The sequence below is a fragment of the Centroberyx gerrardi genome, chromosome 16, assembly GCF_048128805.1.
Source record: "Centroberyx gerrardi isolate f3 chromosome 16, fCenGer3.hap1.cur.20231027, whole genome shotgun sequence".
In the NCBI taxonomy this organism is placed as follows: Eukaryota; Metazoa; Chordata; class Actinopteri; order Beryciformes; family Berycidae; genus Centroberyx; species Centroberyx gerrardi.
The window spans coordinates 9392586-9409324 of NC_136012.1; the positions used below are offsets into that span (position 1 = coordinate 9392586).

A 16739-nucleotide genomic window follows, 5' to 3' on the forward strand; every position below is an offset into this window, starting at 1 on the left:
GAATCATATCTGGCCGTTACCCTTTATTTACCGTTTTTTTTATTTTTCTTGAAAAATAACACAAACAATAACATAAAGTGAAAAAGGTTTCCGAAAATAATTACAATGCTACAGGATTTCCGTTTTCATATTCTAAAAGAGGAAAACACATTTACACAAAAGTATATATTTATATATTTATATTCTTTTTAGGGATATGGCAAGGAGAAGGGTCTGGGATGAGACCCTTGTTACAGAACCACTAAGACTTGAAGGGAACAGAGAAATGAGCACCCCGCCCACACCCCCCCCAAAAAAATCATACATTTCTACATTTGAATTTGACAAGATAATGAAATTCAGTGAAAAGTAGGTACTCACATTTTCCTCCATGAAAAAACAAAAGATGCGTGTATCAAAGAGGGGTGGGAAGGAGTTTCTTCCTAGAATATTAACATTTTTGTTCTAAATTTTATCTCTGTACAAAAACAAAGCAAGAGGAGTTTGGGAATAATAGCACCTGAATTCTAACGGTTGTTTGAGAATGCACCATTTATCTGACTCGACTCCTCGCCTAACCCTGACCCCTGAACCTTACACTTAATACAACCCACCCTCGTTGGGGTGTGGTCTTGTTGCCATGCCGATTGCCATCTCACACTGTCCTTTTACCCTCTCCAGCATCTCCATCCCTCCACCTCAGGGTGGGACTGAAACTAACAGTACAGTCAGACGGTCCATGTATACTTATCAAGTATACCACTGGGAAGTTGCACCCAAACGTCTGACCAAGTCATACGTACAACTGGTAAACACAGGCTGTTTCAGTATCTCACTTTCCAAGTTGTGACATGTGACAGACCTTTCGCTTTTAGTCATGGGAAGGAAAAAAAAAAAAATCACAAACAAGGCATTGCTTTTGTGCACAAAGCATCATAAAACCCTTAAAATTAGATACGGGCCTGTGACTCCCTGTGATACTCATTGGCCCTGACCTTTTCCATCCTAAACAAGCACCTAAATGTAGCTGAAATCACATCATGAATATAAATTGGTCACAGCATAAATAAGAGTTTATGGGGGACCAGCCGAACGCACCAAAACAGGAATACCCCGAGGCTGAATCTCAAACGTCTCTGCTTATCTCCTCCTCACAGCTGGAGTCTGTGATGGAGTCAAGATGTGAGAATCTGCCTAAAGAAGGGTGGAGACAGCTTCCTCATAAAGCACTTGGTTACCCGCTGGATGTGTAGTCTAACAACAGCTAATTAATTCCCCATGTTCTCCCATTGCTTGCCATTTTAAAAAAAAGACCTCCCACTTTGTCGCGCAATGTCGATTCCCAAACTCCGAAACTCCTGAGTCTCTTTTTCAGTACTCGGAAAAAAATAGAAATGTATACAACATTGAAAAGAAACATCGCTCCAGCCCTGACAACCCCCCCTTTTCACCATCACCAGTAAATGAGTAAGCGCTCCCAGTTTAGACCCCACCCCTCCTTTTGCAGAGTACAGGTGCTTTCCTGACTCTCTGAAGTCTTTTTCTGTGTCACACAGAGACAGTCTTGTGTTGACCGCCCCTCTGTGCCCCTCCACCGCCTCTGCTGTCAGAGGGGGCGGGCGCTTTAGGATATCCTCTGGATGAGCTTTTCGTCCGATAGGCAGTAGAGGGTGTTGACGGACAGCTCCGAGATGAAGGCCTCGCAGGCCTTGCGGGAGACGCCTTTGCAGCCTCGCAGGTCGAGCAGTGAGATGCAAGAGAGGCGGCGGAGATACTTCAGACAAGTGTCTGTCAGCTTACTGCAGCCTGGAAGAGGAGCAGACAGACAGCGGACTCAAACAACTGAAGACAAGTCAATACTAGTGAAATTAAAATAATACAATCTACGTTTACATGGACAGCAGTAGGGCTGACCCGAATGCTTCGAAGCTTCTACCATTGCCATGGTAATCGACGTCCAAATCAGTATTCAATGCTGCGTTTTTTGTTTTGTTTTTTTAATTCATTGGACGAAAAGTTACGTTTCCATCCTGTACATGCGTACGGAAACGCACTGTATCCGGACATGTCTGGCGACGTGCCAGGAGATATTCGGGCCGCCACACATCCGTAATTACTTTTGTGTACCGGAGATTTCTGTCACTGTACACGCCTCGTTAAATGTCAGCTCACTCTCGTATACTGTCGCAAATTACCAGATATCACTGTACACGCACCGGGAATCTCCGTGCACCTGCACACATGGTCCAAATACGTCCGGAAAAGTCAGTTTTCCACCTTAACACACGTCCAAACACGTCCGGAAAAGGCCGATTATCTCCGCCCACATCAATGTATATTTGCCAGAAAAGTCCGTGGAACACAGGGCTTTCCTATGCTGTCCCCCCCCCCCCGCGCGCCCCCACCACCCCACCACCCCGTCGGAGCTTTGAATATTCGCGGGTAATTCTCACTGAAGCTTCGAAGCCCCAAAAATGGTATTCGGGACAGCCCTAGACAGCAGTAATCAAATATTAACCCGATTAAGACAACAGTCTGAATAAGAAATTGTAAACAGCATTTTTTGATTGCCTTAACCTGAATAAGGTCACAGTCGGAGTAAGCATAATTGCATTAAGACATTTGGACTATTCTGATTTTAGTCACATTATTGAAAGGTACTTTAGACATGTACACACCTTAATCCAACTATGACACACTATCAAGAGTATTTGCAGCTTTTTACGACAAGCAGCAATCCAACTGTTTGACCATGCATGCTCTCTTGTTTACAGAGGAAAAAGATGATTGACACCAGAAAAAAAAAGTCTCAACATTTTTCGGGTGAGGCTGTAGCTGCCACCATGCTGTGGGCATCAAAACATTAGTGTATTTGCACCTTCAATAAAGGCTTAAACTGTCTGTGTGCTCCGGTGATTCTCCTTTGTCCTATTAATCGGACTATGCTCCCTAGCGTTCTATTTAGAACAAGGTCAATACTCGGATTATTGTAAACGTAGTCAACGATAGTGTGTGTGTTGTTCATCCCAAAAATGAGTTTATTTGTGTGGGTATGTGTTGTCCATTCCCGTTCATGTTCTGACTCTTAACTCCTCCCATCTCCGTCCCCCTCTCACCTCCCAGGTTGAGTTCTGTGAGCGTGTTGCGGGTGGACGAGCCCACGGCGGTCAGCAGGTTGATGGAGTGGTCGCTGAGGCTGTTGCAGTGGGAAAGGTCCAGTCGTGTCAGCTGGGGCATGTGGCGGATCACCAGGCGCAGGGTGGAGTCGCCGATGTCCAGGCCCGCCAGGCGGAAACACTGCATGGTCCGCAACTGGCTGCGGTTGTCGCAGCCTGGAACAGAGGGGGGGGTGTAGGGGGAAAGGACAGGGAAGAGACCGGAGAGAGAGAGTAGGGAATAGAGAGGAACAAGAGGGAGGAGATTGCAGAAGAGTTTGGGGGGGAAAGAGATAGGGAAAGAGAAGGGGAAATGAGAGGGAATGTGATGGGTAGAAAGTAGGGAGTTAATTCTTCTTCGAAAAAACTATTGCTTACATCATACGTATCCAGCAAACACCTACTTGCAAATCAAACTGTAGCCTCTGGGGCTACTCACCTGGAGGGGTGACCAGGTCCCTGATCTGAGAGTCTTTGACCCCGTCGGCAAACCGCAGGTCCAGAGAACGGAGGAGAGGGCAACCGGGGGAGCTGAGAGCCGAAATGGACGACCAAGAACAACCTGACAGCATCAGATCCTTCATCCCTGGAAATCAAGAGAGGGTTCAGTTTAACTCTAGTGTGCATTTTTAGAGATTTAGAGAGGTTCAGGTGATACCATCACCACTGTTACAGGTTTTGCAAAGGAATGGGAGTTATTGGTGTAAACATGAGAGATTCAGAGTTCATTGGAAAACCCTGGGATTTTGTGTGTGTGTAAGTATGTATGTGTGTGCCTACCAGGCAGGCGGCCGATAAGCCAGCTGAGCTGTTTTTTGGAGATGTTGGTCCAGGAGAGATCCAGTGTGACCGGCTGTCGTTTGATGATGCCTGTCAGGGCCTGGGGAGTGATGGTGCGCTTGATGCTCAGGTCAATCCGCGCCCACAGCCGCTTGTCTAGACACCTAAGGACAAGCACACACAAGGCAAAAACATTTATCCAGTTATCCATTTGCACAGAATTAAGTCTCTTCACAAAGACCCACCAACACAAACCCTATAATTATATACAAAACAATAGAACATCAATAGAGCATAGGGTTGCATAGCCTCTATACATTATAGACACATACACTAATGTGATCCTCAACTGAAGGTGAAAAACTTAACATGACTAAATGTGAACACTTGCACTCTTTGAGTTTGCAATAAAAAAAAATCTGTGCCTATGATACTGACTGATGAAGTCTTACCATTTGTACCAGTTCTTGCAGACAGCCATGCAGACACAGAGATCTGCTCGACTCAAGTAGCGGAAGACAGACACCCACACCTCCCTCTCGCAGCCCGGCCCGCTCCCTCCGTTCTCCCTGTCCGCCTCGCTCCCTCCCTCCTGCAGGGCCGACAGGGGGATGCGGAGCGGGGGAATCTGAGAGGACGAAGAGGAGGAGGCGCCATTGTTCAGTTTAGCTGGCCGGCCCGGCCTTGCTCTTTTAGAGACCTCCAGCCTCTCTGGGTGGGAAGCGCGAGAGTGTGCATGTCCGCTGCGGGTGTGCGGTGGGGTGTGCCTATCAGAGTGCGACGAGTGCTGTTCGGGGCGGGGGCCGTGGTTTCTGATGGGGGGCCGGACGAGGGCCCTGGACTGGCTGTGCATCGTGGAAGCAGCGGTTCGGGGCGCGATGGCCGCCTCTAGTTTGGGGACGATGGCTGATGGGTCCCGCTTGGCCCTCGATGGCCTCTGGAGTGTCACTTTCAGATACGAGCCTTTCACCAGGCCGTCCTTGTCCCCCGTTTGGCTGTCCTGCTCCATCTCCTCCTCTTCGTCCTCCTCCGCTCCGTTTTGGTTGGCCACCTCGCTCCCTTCCTCTTCTCCTCTTTCTTTGGCTGCTCTTCCTCCTCTCCTCGCCTGCGGTTGGTTCTCTTTATCCCCTCCCCTTCCTCCATTCTCCCTCCTCTCCTCTTCCTCCTCCTCCTCCTCGTCGCTGCTACTGCTGCTGCTGCTGCTGCTGGTGCTGTTGTCCTCGCTCTCCTCCTCTTCCATCTCTCCGTGGCTTCTCCCTCCTCTCATCCCTCGTCCTGCCCCTCCCCCCCGCAGTCTCACCCCCCTTCCCCTCCCTCTGCGGGGCTCTCCCCTTTGCTCCAGTACCAGACTGGGGGAAGACTGCTGCTGCTGGAAGGGTGCCGTGCTTGCAGGAGAGCTGCGGTAAGGCGAGCCGCTCCCCCAGGTGGCCCCCCGGCCTCTGCCCCGAGACAGTCTGCTGGTTGGGGAGCGCAGCCGGGACAGGAGCCTGGAGCCCAGCAGCCTGGGAGAACGATCTAGAGACTGCTTCTGTTGGGAGGGAGAGGGGAGGAGAAAAAAGGGAAAGGAAGAGGGCAATGAAAAAGGAAAGATAAGCTTCGAGGATGATATATAGCATAGATATAGCATGCTGTATGTTGTACTGCAACATACATAATGATAATATGTGACAGATCAACAAATGTATACCTTCTGAAATATTTTGTTAAAAATACATAAAAGACTGTTTAACAACTCCCTACCACATAGCAACCAGATCAATGTTTAATCAAGCAGTGCCAACTGTGCTTAATGGAAATGGTTGGACGATATTTTTGACAAAGCAAATTGCTTGGCCAAAACTACCCTTTGTATAATACTGCATATCCATTGTATAACTTCACAACTGCGTTACAGAATCTTTGCAGAGATATGCACATTGCTTACCGCTAAGATTTTGCTGCGCTCCAGTTTTATCTGCAATGAAAAGAAAAGGGGGGTGGCAGAATAAGATAAATGACAAACAAGAGAAAACATAATAATCACACATGTACAGTGTTTTTCCCGCCACCATAGGTCTTTGGTCTTTGGAGGTGGCCCTGGTAGAATGTGCTAAGTTGCATATTAGTGGCATCAGCCATACCAATTTCAGGGTGCAAGCTTTATCAAGGTGAAGTGAAGACTTTCTAAGATCTCTTTAATGACAGAATGAAATATAAGAATTCTCACTCCAGTCGCAAAAAAAATACCCACTGCAGGAAAACCCTGATATAGGCCCTCTGGCTTTTATTAACTCTCCAGTCCCTTACCCTCTTCCTGAGTCTGAACTCCAGCGCACTCGCTCTCTTGCGGTTCTGTTGATGCTGCAGTAGCAGTCTCTGAGAGGGTGGGGGTGCCGTGGGTCGGGATGGGGGCCTGCCGCGTCTCCCCCTCCTCATCCCTTCACCCACACCAATGCCCTCCCGGTGGGCGAGCTTGGACGGCTGCAAGGAGGTTGAGTCCTCTGACTCTACACTTCCCTCATCGCTGGAAGACTGAGGTGAGAGGGACAAAAACAGAAAGAGAGACAGGTTTCAGTCTTCAATGCCAACCATATGTTTGGTGGTAGGAACTGTTACAGGAAAGAAGGGAGGAAACAATGTCGAGAGTAACGAGTGTACCTGAGAGTCAGAGAGTGAGCGATTGAGCCAGAGAGACAGAGAGAGAGAGAAGAGCAGATGTGTGTTGGTACCTCTGAGGCTGAGCCTTTGCCTTGGTAACATTTGGGACATTCCCAGCAGCTCGGCAAATCCTTGTTGATTCTCCCCTCGCCAGGTTCCTGACACAGAAGAATTAAGAGTTAGAAACAGCTAGTAAGTAAGAAACAACTTTGATACACAAACGCCGTTTTGTATAACCTTTTGTACGTTTGAACCCTACTCACCTTGATGCATTCAGGATGGGCAATCTGGGCGCAGATAGAGCACTCCATGAGTGTGTGAGTGGAGGAATCTGATTCTTCAGATTCCCCTTCTCCACACACGGCACACCGCGCCGTGTTCGGCAAGGCAGGCTAGTGGAAGACAGGGGAGCTGTTACTACCTCGCAGAGTTGGGTGTTGTTGAGCATTACATGGTAATTTAATAACTTTTTCCAAGTAACAAGTAGTGTAATTAATTATCCTTTCAATTTGGGTATTAATATTACAGTAACAAATCAAAAAATAGCTTGTTACTTTTGTTATCACCCCATATAAATATCAGACTGTAGTTGAATTATCCAATATCTATATCCCACCCCATCCCTCAATTAATTTTCACCAGAATGACAGAAACATTGGACATCGATGCCATTTGGTTATCTTGATCATTCACAGAGAATCCTGATTTTTGAAGGTAGGACAGGATGCAATCCCCAATTTTGGAGATGTAACAGAAAAGCAATATCACAAATAGTGTAATTACTGCTTCCAGGGATTAATAAGCCCAACCAAGTATATACACCACTAGGGCTGAACAATTAATCCAAAATCTATCGAAATTGCAATATGGCCTACTGCAATTTTCAAATCGCAGGAGGCGCAATATTTGTTAAAGGCGAAATGTGTGTCAAAATACCATTTTAAATTAAATATTGTTGTGCTGCAGAGATGTCCTGGCCTACACATCATATTCTACAGACTTAAAAAACATCTTTGTTTGGTACAGATCCCCGCAAAAATCACACCATAATCATTTTAATACGTTTTTCAATGAAAATGAGAATAATGATGTAAAAATTATCATTCCCTCTAATATCGCAAATCATATCGCAATTGCAATATCAGTCAAAATAATCACAATTAGATATTTTTTCAAAATCGTTCAGCCCTACACCACACACACACGCACACATAGATGTGCTTCTTTAGCTGGTGCCCCAGAGGGTTCAAGATGCCACACACACACACACACACATACATTAATGGGCATGACAACTCACCGCCAGACACTGTCTCATGATGCAGCTCTTCTTCATGCGGCCGGGCCCGCCAAACTTCCTCATGTCGTGGCAGTACTGGCAGGTGCCGCACTCCTTCCTGCAGCAGGCGGCGCAGCGCTTGCACCTCACCCGTCTGCGCCTCAGGGCGGAAATGGAGGAGGCGGGTTTGGCTGGCCGCGGGACCAGGGGCTTGTGGAGGGAGGGGCCCAACCGAGGACGGTAGAGGACAGGGGGAGGGGGTGTGGGTGGCTGGTACCACATTGGCTGTATAGGGATGGGACAATAACTGGTATTACCATACATTGCGGTAAAAAGCATTATCATTGTTATGACTCCACCGATTTTGCAAATTTTTTTTGCTAAAATGCAATACAATACTCGTTCCATATGATGCAGCCCTAATGCTACAACAGGGAATTGTGGCCTGGATCTTTGTAAGCCTACTTAGTTGTTTTGTAAAACTATGTAGCTAAAAACGTGTTTAAACATGTTTTCTGCTCACCCTTTTAGGCCACTTGACGATGGGCTCTCCTGTGTAGGACAGCTTGGGGTTATCACTGGAGTGCTCATTCAGAAGAGCCTGGACACGGGAGGGTAAAGGAGAAGAAAGAGGAAGAAGATGAAAAATATTCAGGTTTGTACCAAGGCACAACTTGCTAGGCAAACAAATGACAAACTAAGGCTGGGTATTGGCAAGGACCTCAGGATACGATACGTATCACGATACATGGGTCACGATACGATTGTATCACGATACATTGCGATACGATACATTGCAATACTCTACATAATTTACTGAAAATGTAAAAATAGAGCTGAAAATACAACTTGCTGTGTACCACCTGCAGGCCTGGAATTAAGTCATTTTTAGGGCAAGGCCACTTTGGCCTTTGATAAATACAAATTTATTGGGGCATCGCGGGCAAAATGTAGGGCACCAAGGCCAAAACCAATGGTTATTAAAATCCTTTTTTCAGTCCTTTTTCCTCAACAAAATAAATATCCTAATAGAAAAATTAAGTGCTGCAGTGTGATACAGCACATATGTAAGATGGCTCAGACTGCAAAGTTAGTTACATGTCCAGTAACACACGATAACGTAAGTGTAACCCAGGTTATTTTCTGTAGTTACAATTTACCGATGTTCCCTAAACGCCTCATATGCAGGCTACTGCTACAGCGTTTTTGCTGCTCTCAACCTGGTTCATTTTGCTGTTTGCTACTGTTGATGTCCAGCGTGATGACAGAGACTCTGGGAAATGTGAGTTTGTTTATTTGCTGCGTCGCATGTAGTTTTAAATGAGGAAATCCGCAACTTTCTTTTAAGGGCACCACGGCCAGTTCAAAACAGGGCATGCCAAACTGGCCGTGTGGATAGTTAATTTTAGAAGGGGCATTACGGCCACACTCCGGGGCATCCACGGCACTGGCCGTTTGGCCGTGGTATACGTTAATTCCTGCCCTGCACCTGGGTAGTCTAATATGTACATCACATTATATTGATAACTCAGCGGACAAATTGAGTCAAAACTATTTAATTCAAAGGGATTTGAGGGAAATTTAAGGACATTTTAAATCCGTTTAAAACATGAATAATTTTTTTTTAATGTATCGATATGAGGGGCTGGAAAATCGATACAGAATTGTGGAAAAAAATATTGCAATACTCAGCTGCATCGATTTTTTTGCACAGCCCTATGACAAACTGTGTAATCTGTTTAAATAATTGCAAGTTCACGCGTTCTTAAATCTGTGTAAATCCACCACTCTACAGGAAGTAGGCCGACACCCACCCTCATGTCCTGCAGCAGGGCCGAGGCGTTCCTGATCCCAGCGGGGACACACTTCTTGTGGGCAGGCAGCTCCTCCAGCTTCCCCAGGAGGTTCCACAGGCCCTCCAGCTCAAAGGGGGTCAGGTTGGGCCGAGGCTTAGCGGTTTGAGCTTCCTCCTCCTCCTCCTCCTCCTCCTCCTCCTCTTTGACTTCTTCTTCCTCCTTGACCTTGCTCTCCTCGTTTTCAGTGTCACTGTCGGCTCCATTGGAGGTGCCATTCCTGGCCTGGACGTTGGCTTCGAAGTCGGCGCGGGTCAGTCCTGAAAGAGGGAAGCAAGGATGGAGTGTCAGTGACTGCATGAATTAATGCGTGTGTATGTGAGAAATAATTAGCTAAAAAGAAAACAAGGGCAGTGATGTTTGTAATTGTGTGTGCATCAGTCCTCACCTATTCCTAGGGAGTATTTCTGGAACTCGGGGGTGAGGTGGGAGACGTTGGTCAGACAGTAGAGGTATCTCTCCAGGACGTACCAGCACATCTCATAGTAGAACGGGTAACGGAACTTCGCTGGCACCTGGAGGAAGACGACAACATCAAGGGATCAAATCAAGACGACATGAACCAGAAAAACAAAGAAAAGAAAAAAAAAATGAAAAAAAGAGGAAACTGGAGTATGTACTGTATAGTGACATTTGGTAAAAAACTAAAAATGATATGTGTATTTAGGGCTGCATGGTTATAGCGAAAATTTGATCCTGAACATTTTGCTAGATACTGTGATCACAATTATGTATCTTGATGATTTGAGGAACAAAATTATTAATCTTACCATCTTGACTACTTTCAGTTACAGTGGACATTTTAAGTCATCCATATACGATTACTAAAACTGCAACATATGATTACACACATTTAATTTTGCAGCCTTATGCTTCTTAAGAAATGTGACTTCTTAAGAAAGAAGTCACACTATTGAGAAATGAATCTGTCACTACAATTTTGCTTGTCTCAGTGATTTAATCACATGCAAGTCAACAGAATCAGCCTCTGAATCATGCCTTGCATAATCACAAAATCTGAAGTAATCGCCAATATGTGAAGACAGAACTGTTCATCACTAGTAGTGGCAAGTCTACAGTCTGCGTGCGAGGTGCTGCTCACCCGTGTGCGATCCTCAATACTGTAGATGTTGAGCTGCATCGGGATGTTGAAGCTGTGGAGGAAATTCCCCCCGAACACCAGCGTGTCCTCTGGGGTGTAAACGGCATGGATCCAGCCTAAAACACAGCAGACACAGGATGGTGGTGGTGTGTGGAGATGGTGAAGTGTGTGTGTGTGTGTTTATGTAGGTGTATAGCCATGTTCATCTACCCTTGAAAGAACATAATTTACTGAGAAAAGGAAAAGAGTTACATTTTAAAGTTGGACACGAGTTCAAAGTAAGGCTTTGATAAGGTTTTGGGTATGGGATCGTGAAAGTAAGATTCTTGAGGTCTTTCCTGCAGAAGGATAGAAGAACGATGTTTGTATATGTATGTATCAGTGCTGTGTTGTAGTAGCATACCTGATGGGATCATGAAGGTGTAGCCCTGCTTGAGCTCTATCCTCTGGCAGTCATGACACTTGTCCCCCAGGAAGATGTCTCCCTGTTTCCCTGATAAAACCCAGTTCTCATACATCTCCAGGTTCTGGGGGGAAGGCGGAATCAGCCAGAACACCTGCATGGGTCCGGGGTTAAAGGTCACATGTATAGTTCTTGGTCAACAAAGACATAAAGCAAAATCCGTTGCAAAATTTGTTGAACCTATGCTGAGAGGAAGTTGAAAAGCAATACAGAGTGTCTGGCCAAGATCAGATTTGACCAATTCACTAGTGTCAGCACAACTGAAATAGGCAGCTGGCACTCTAAACTTCTCAAAAGTATCCAGCGGATCACAACAAGCAGCTAAACTCTACAATCTACAGTTCATCTGGTGTAAGACCTAGACCGACCTTTCCTCCTCGCAGGATGTGGTACCAAACCGAAGTGCCTCCGAAGTCAATGTGGAAGTCTGTGAAGCAGCCCTGCACACTCATCAGACAGTACCTGGGAGAGGTGGAGAGAAGGAGAGGGAAAAAGAAAAAGCACGGTAAAGACAAAGAGGTTAAAAGGTTGAGATGGAAAGGAGAAAAATGAAAAGGCATAAAGAGATTTAAAAATCAGGAAATCACTGACGTACAATGTGATCAGAATTATGCATGAACCAAAGCACAGTAAACGTAAAGCATTTCTGAGGTCTTTCATCTACTCACTTCTGTACTTTGGGGTAATGCATGTCTATGATGGCGTTGGTTGAGTCTCTCTGTCTCTCCTTGAGATGGCGGGGCCACATGTTGTCCACCCAGTCAATCAGATCCACCTGAATCATTAGGAGAGGAAATTGGTAAAGAAGTACATACAAATTGTCTGAACCAGGCCCACAAATTCAATGACAATCTGATCAGTGTCCTGCAAAAACTGTGTGACTATAACTGACAAGTGACATCGTCACCTGTATGTACAGGAGGTCTCTACCCTGGGGCCGAGCCTAAGAACTGAAAATGTATTGTAAAATGTCAAAAACACAGGCACGTAATTAGGGAAATTAGCCAGTCTTTGTGAGCTTTAGGTAATGTGACAATGAGAACTGTGCTGTGGCTTAAAACTACTTGCATATCTGGATTATTTGACAAAGTTCAAGGTCTTGAGTATGTGTGTGATTATGCGTGTTCTCACCGAAGCCGGACGTTTGACCAGGTTCTCTAGCTTGGTGTGGCTGAACTCCAGGCTGATGACGTTGTAGAGCTTCTCACGCTCTGAGGGCGGTGTCTCGTAGTAGCGGCGCCACTGGGCCATGGACATCTCAATGCCCTTCTGGGTGTTCACGTCCATCACATCCACAATGCGCCGGCTGCCTGTGGGAGAAGGTAAAGAGGGTCAGCAACTGAGCCCGTTAGCCGGTCTAACATACGGACATCAAAGAGAGGCTGTTCAAATTACATAGTGATAGAACACAAAATGTAGCCATAATAATGCAGGATAAAGAAAGGAGATGGAAACTTTTATGTCTTGTTTTTTTATTTGTTTATAACAAAACATAATTTGTGGTCCTGTATAGCCCAATGAGTAGAGCAAGGCAATAACATTACCAGTGTTGGGGATTCAATACCCACTGGAATTAAAAATGTATGCACACATGGTAATATCAGCCATTTTGGATTAAAATGCCCAGCAAATGGCATATGGTATGTTGTTTTACATGGATATGGGAGTGAAAGGAATGCTGTCCTTTACTCTGAAAGAGCACATAACAGGAACTTACCAACAAACAACTTGACATCGCTCACGCTGAAATCAGAGTCTGGCATTCTGCAAGGGAGAGGTGATTCCTTGTTACATTTTGTTCCATTTCTCCCCCAGATACATAATCAAACAGGCTTATTGATATTTGCTTTGAACTAATCTTAAAACAAACTTTGCAGAGTATACATTTATGAATGAACAATAAGTTAGAGCAACTTACTCTATGCCGAGGCCGTCTGCCTTCTCAAAGATAAGGGGGTCCCTGAGCCCTTCCCTCTGAATGTACTCAAATGTGAAGTCTAGAAACAAGATACACACAGACATCGCCACAGAGTTATTAAAACAGCAAACTTGAATTGCCAAAATAACATTCAGATCATCAGAACTGACAGGGACAACACTTGTAGTCCGTTATTACAGGGTTCAAAACTTGCATCATCAAGCAACAAAGCCCATACAACAGCTAGCCTTAATTATCTTCTCATAGCATTAGGTATATAGAGGAACTGGTTCATAAAAAGTATACAAAAAAAATTCTCTTTCTTAGTTAGAAGTTGACATCTGACCTTTGCCCTCCATGCGTTTGACCAGGTCAGAGTTGAACCTGTCGCACTGCAACTTCTCATCCAGGTCGAACGTCCGTTTCCCTTCAATTTCATCATCTGAGATTCCATCGTCCTGGTAGCGGCGCCGCGTGCCCGTACGCTAGTGACAGAAAAAGATTTCCATTAACCCAGAGTCAGAGCTGAACAATATAATTTGCAGTGAGCAAGAGAAAGAGGACGGAAGCAGAGGACTGGAATAACCTGCAGTGAGCTATTTGGGCTGTTTACCATGGCAAATTTCTGCCTCCTCCACAACACGCCCTCTAAGCCTTACATCTGACTACACTGGAGATATTTCAGTATCACGATAAAGCTAGACTATAGCAGCCAATAGTCAGATAGCAATGCCGGATGGATCACCATTGTTTACAATAGACTTCACCTGTAAAAGTCACACATATGGCCACAAGTACATATTAAAAGAGGGCTTCAGAGATTGGCTTGGTAAGAGAACTAGATGCGAAAGCAAGCTAGCTGTAAATGACTACGGGTGTATTTCAGCTGTGAAGTACCAACCAAAGGACAATTGGTATCACAGCAAGAGTTCCCACCAAACTACCCTTGGGGGAAATAAAACACTAAACTACTCATTGACTGGTTCTCATCTCTCTGATAATATATCAATACTATGAGCATTTATATCCAAGAGAGGTGCAAAATAGTAAATATCAATAGCCTTCTGCAACATAGCTTGACATTTTAAATGTCCTCATTGGATCCTTCATCTTTTAAGATCACAGGAGCTGTCCCTGATCTTTGATTTATTGGTAAACGTAGGGCTGGGCAATAATTCATTATCGTTAATCATCTTTCAGTGGAATCATATCGTGATGATATGATATCATGATATATAGTAGATGATATATGGCGATACACAATTCTGTTGTCTAAACTGATAACAAGCCAATTTTATTTTAAAACTGACAAAATGAGGGATGAAACATTTTATGGAATATTATTTGAACATTTCAGACTTTTGTTTAACACACTTAATATTAACATGCAGTTCAATGTGATGAACATCAATTTGATTATTCGACATGATGTGATTTCGCATAACTAAGCCATATAATGACTTATATAGATATATTTAAAAAATCCTTATGATTATCATATTGATTTCATGCATATCGCCCAGCCCTAGGTAGAAGTATGAAAAATCTAATAATGAGAAAACACAAAAGCATTCACCCTAGGAAAGGATGAAACCACAATAAATGAATCCACACTGACAATGATCAGTCAGCCAGCTACTCAACAGTTCATGTGGGAACCAAACAATACAGCATTACAATAGCAGGGGTTAATCTTCTACACACACTGCCCCCCTTACTCCCCCGCTGCCATTCACCCTCTGCACTACTGCTTGGCTAGACAGATGGATAAAGCACAACACCCCCACTCTCAAATCTCCCCACCCCCATCCCTTCACCACAACTATGGTATTATCTAAACTCTGATGCTCCTTCCATGAATTATTGGCAGATGCACAAAACCTAGGAATTTAACTATACAACACAATCGCAATAATTATCATGATAGAAAACCCATTGTGATTTCAATACAAAATGATAAAAAATAACAAATGGATTTCAATAAATTGCAGTAAAACTGATTGAGTGCTGTTGTTTGACATTGTTGTCTTCAACAAATAGCCTAGATCTACACATACTTCCCAAGACCCATCAATAATGGCATCAAAAGCCCTATTTCATCTACAATTATGTATTGTTTCGATCTCATTTAGTCAACCATCAGAATCTATTAAGTATCGATGAATAAAGACAGAGATTGAGCTTGTCCCAGTTGTTTTCATTATTTTTCAACCTGGTAAAAAATGGTTAGCGAGGTGAAGCAAGGTCAGCACAGATTCCGTCAGGGCTGACAGTGAACTTGAACTTGTCTTGAACCCTCACTGTCTTGAGACAGGTTCATTATTAGTGTACCAAACGGCTTTCCAAAACAACAGAGGTGAATGGTTGACATTACACAAAGTGCTGATTTAAAGCAGTCCACAACAAGCCAGTACAATGAATTTACAGTCCGGTCAACTGATTCTCGTGTTATCCCAGGGGTTCACCCACAACTTGAAGAAAAGCGCATAACAATGACATTGTAAACATAGACTAGTACTATGGGGAGCTACTCACCAGGCGTTTGCTGTAACGTGTATGCGGGTCCTCCATAATCTCTAGTAGAGAAACAAAGTTTCGGAAGTAAGTTAGATTAATTACAAAACGCATTCATGTCAAAATTTACTTTGTTTTGACAGTTTGTCGGGTAGAAACACGACCTCTCTCTGTAGAGAAGCTAGCTAGTGAACCTAGCTATCGTTAGCGAACAGTGTTGTTTTAGCAAGCAAGCTAACGTTAGCAACAAGCACACAACGATTAACATTCACGTAAAATTGGAAGTCTCACATCAGTGTGTTACGTGGTCCCACAAGCACTGGTTGGAGCAACTCTAATTTAAGATGAATAATCCGAAATAATGTTTACAGTTGCTGGCGTTAGTTAACTAACGTTATCCGCTAATGTAAACTAGCCGATAGCAGTCCCTTTCATAAGTCGTCGGCTACGTTAGCGCTAGCTAGAGCTAGCTAGCTGACATTAGCTCTACGGCAGTTGTTAGACTCTTTATCATACCTCTGTCTGAAGTCCGTTTACCGGTAGTGGTCAAGGTAACGTTACCGAATTAAAGCTTGTATAGGCTCTCAGTTAAGTTTCTCCCCATGTTATGTAATAACGGCTATGTATATTGTTATGTTTGTTATTGTGCGATAAAGTTAAGACGATTCGACGCTTCGAGCCGCCATTTTCAGCTGGTCACAAAACACACACACACACGCACACAAACCAGAACCCAGAGCCCATGACCCACCCCCTATTTACACCACTGGCCAGTTACAGCCCGAAATATTAGCATAGCAGCACTCTGATTGGAGAGAATATATGCTATTTAATAAAGGTTAGAATATTTTATGAAAGAAGTGTACTTGATTTGGCTTCACGGTCTTGCTGGTCAACGGGGTTTCCTTTCCTTCTGTACTACTTCTCACCCATAGGTGCCCCAATCCTGCTTATCCTACATCAAGAAGAACGAAAACGAACTAACCCTTGTGTAAACCCCACCCCGCACGGTGTTCATGGGCTGAGCCTGCCTGTGGTTTGGAAAATCAGCGAGATGGG

At 44.6% G+C, this 16739-nt stretch overlaps 1 protein-coding gene across 1 annotated transcript; it reads right to left on the bottom strand.

Moving 5' to 3' along the window:
- Positions 1-27: 27 nt before the first annotated feature.
- Positions 28-16366, bottom strand: kdm2ab (lysine (K)-specific demethylase 2Ab). The gene is made up of 23 exons (XM_071917086.2): positions 16197-16366; positions 15702-15742; positions 13513-13651; positions 13167-13245; positions 12966-13012; positions 12380-12558; positions 11917-12023; positions 11617-11710; positions 11189-11342; positions 10786-10901; positions 10072-10198; positions 9645-9943; positions 8354-8431; positions 7852-8115; positions 6815-6943; positions 6623-6709; positions 6201-6425; positions 5839-5868; positions 4367-5442; positions 3915-4078; positions 3574-3720; positions 3096-3311; positions 28-1785 (listed from the first exon to the last, which is right to left on the bottom strand). Exons 2-23 carry the CDS (start codon positions 15735-15737, stop codon positions 1604-1606), a joined length of 3975 nt encoding a protein of 1324 aa, XP_071773187.2. The 5' UTR covers positions 15738-15742; positions 16197-16366; the 3' UTR covers positions 28-1603.
- Between the last annotated feature and the right edge of the window lie 373 nt (positions 16367-16739).

Excerpts from the sequence above, each read along its gene's own strand:
- kdm2ab (XM_071917086.2), bottom strand. The coding sequence starts at position 15,737 with ATGGAGGACCCGCATACACGTTACAGCAAACGCCTG. Across the intron at positions 11,343-11,616 it reads ACATCCTGCGAGGAGGAAAG|GTGTTCTGGCTGATTCCGCC; the intron begins GTCGGTCTAGGT and ends GGACCCATGCAG. Across the intron at positions 8,432-9,644 it reads CCCTGCTGCAGGACATGAGG|GCTCTTCTGAATGAGCACTC; the intron begins GTGGGTGTCGGC and ends TCCCGTGTCCAG.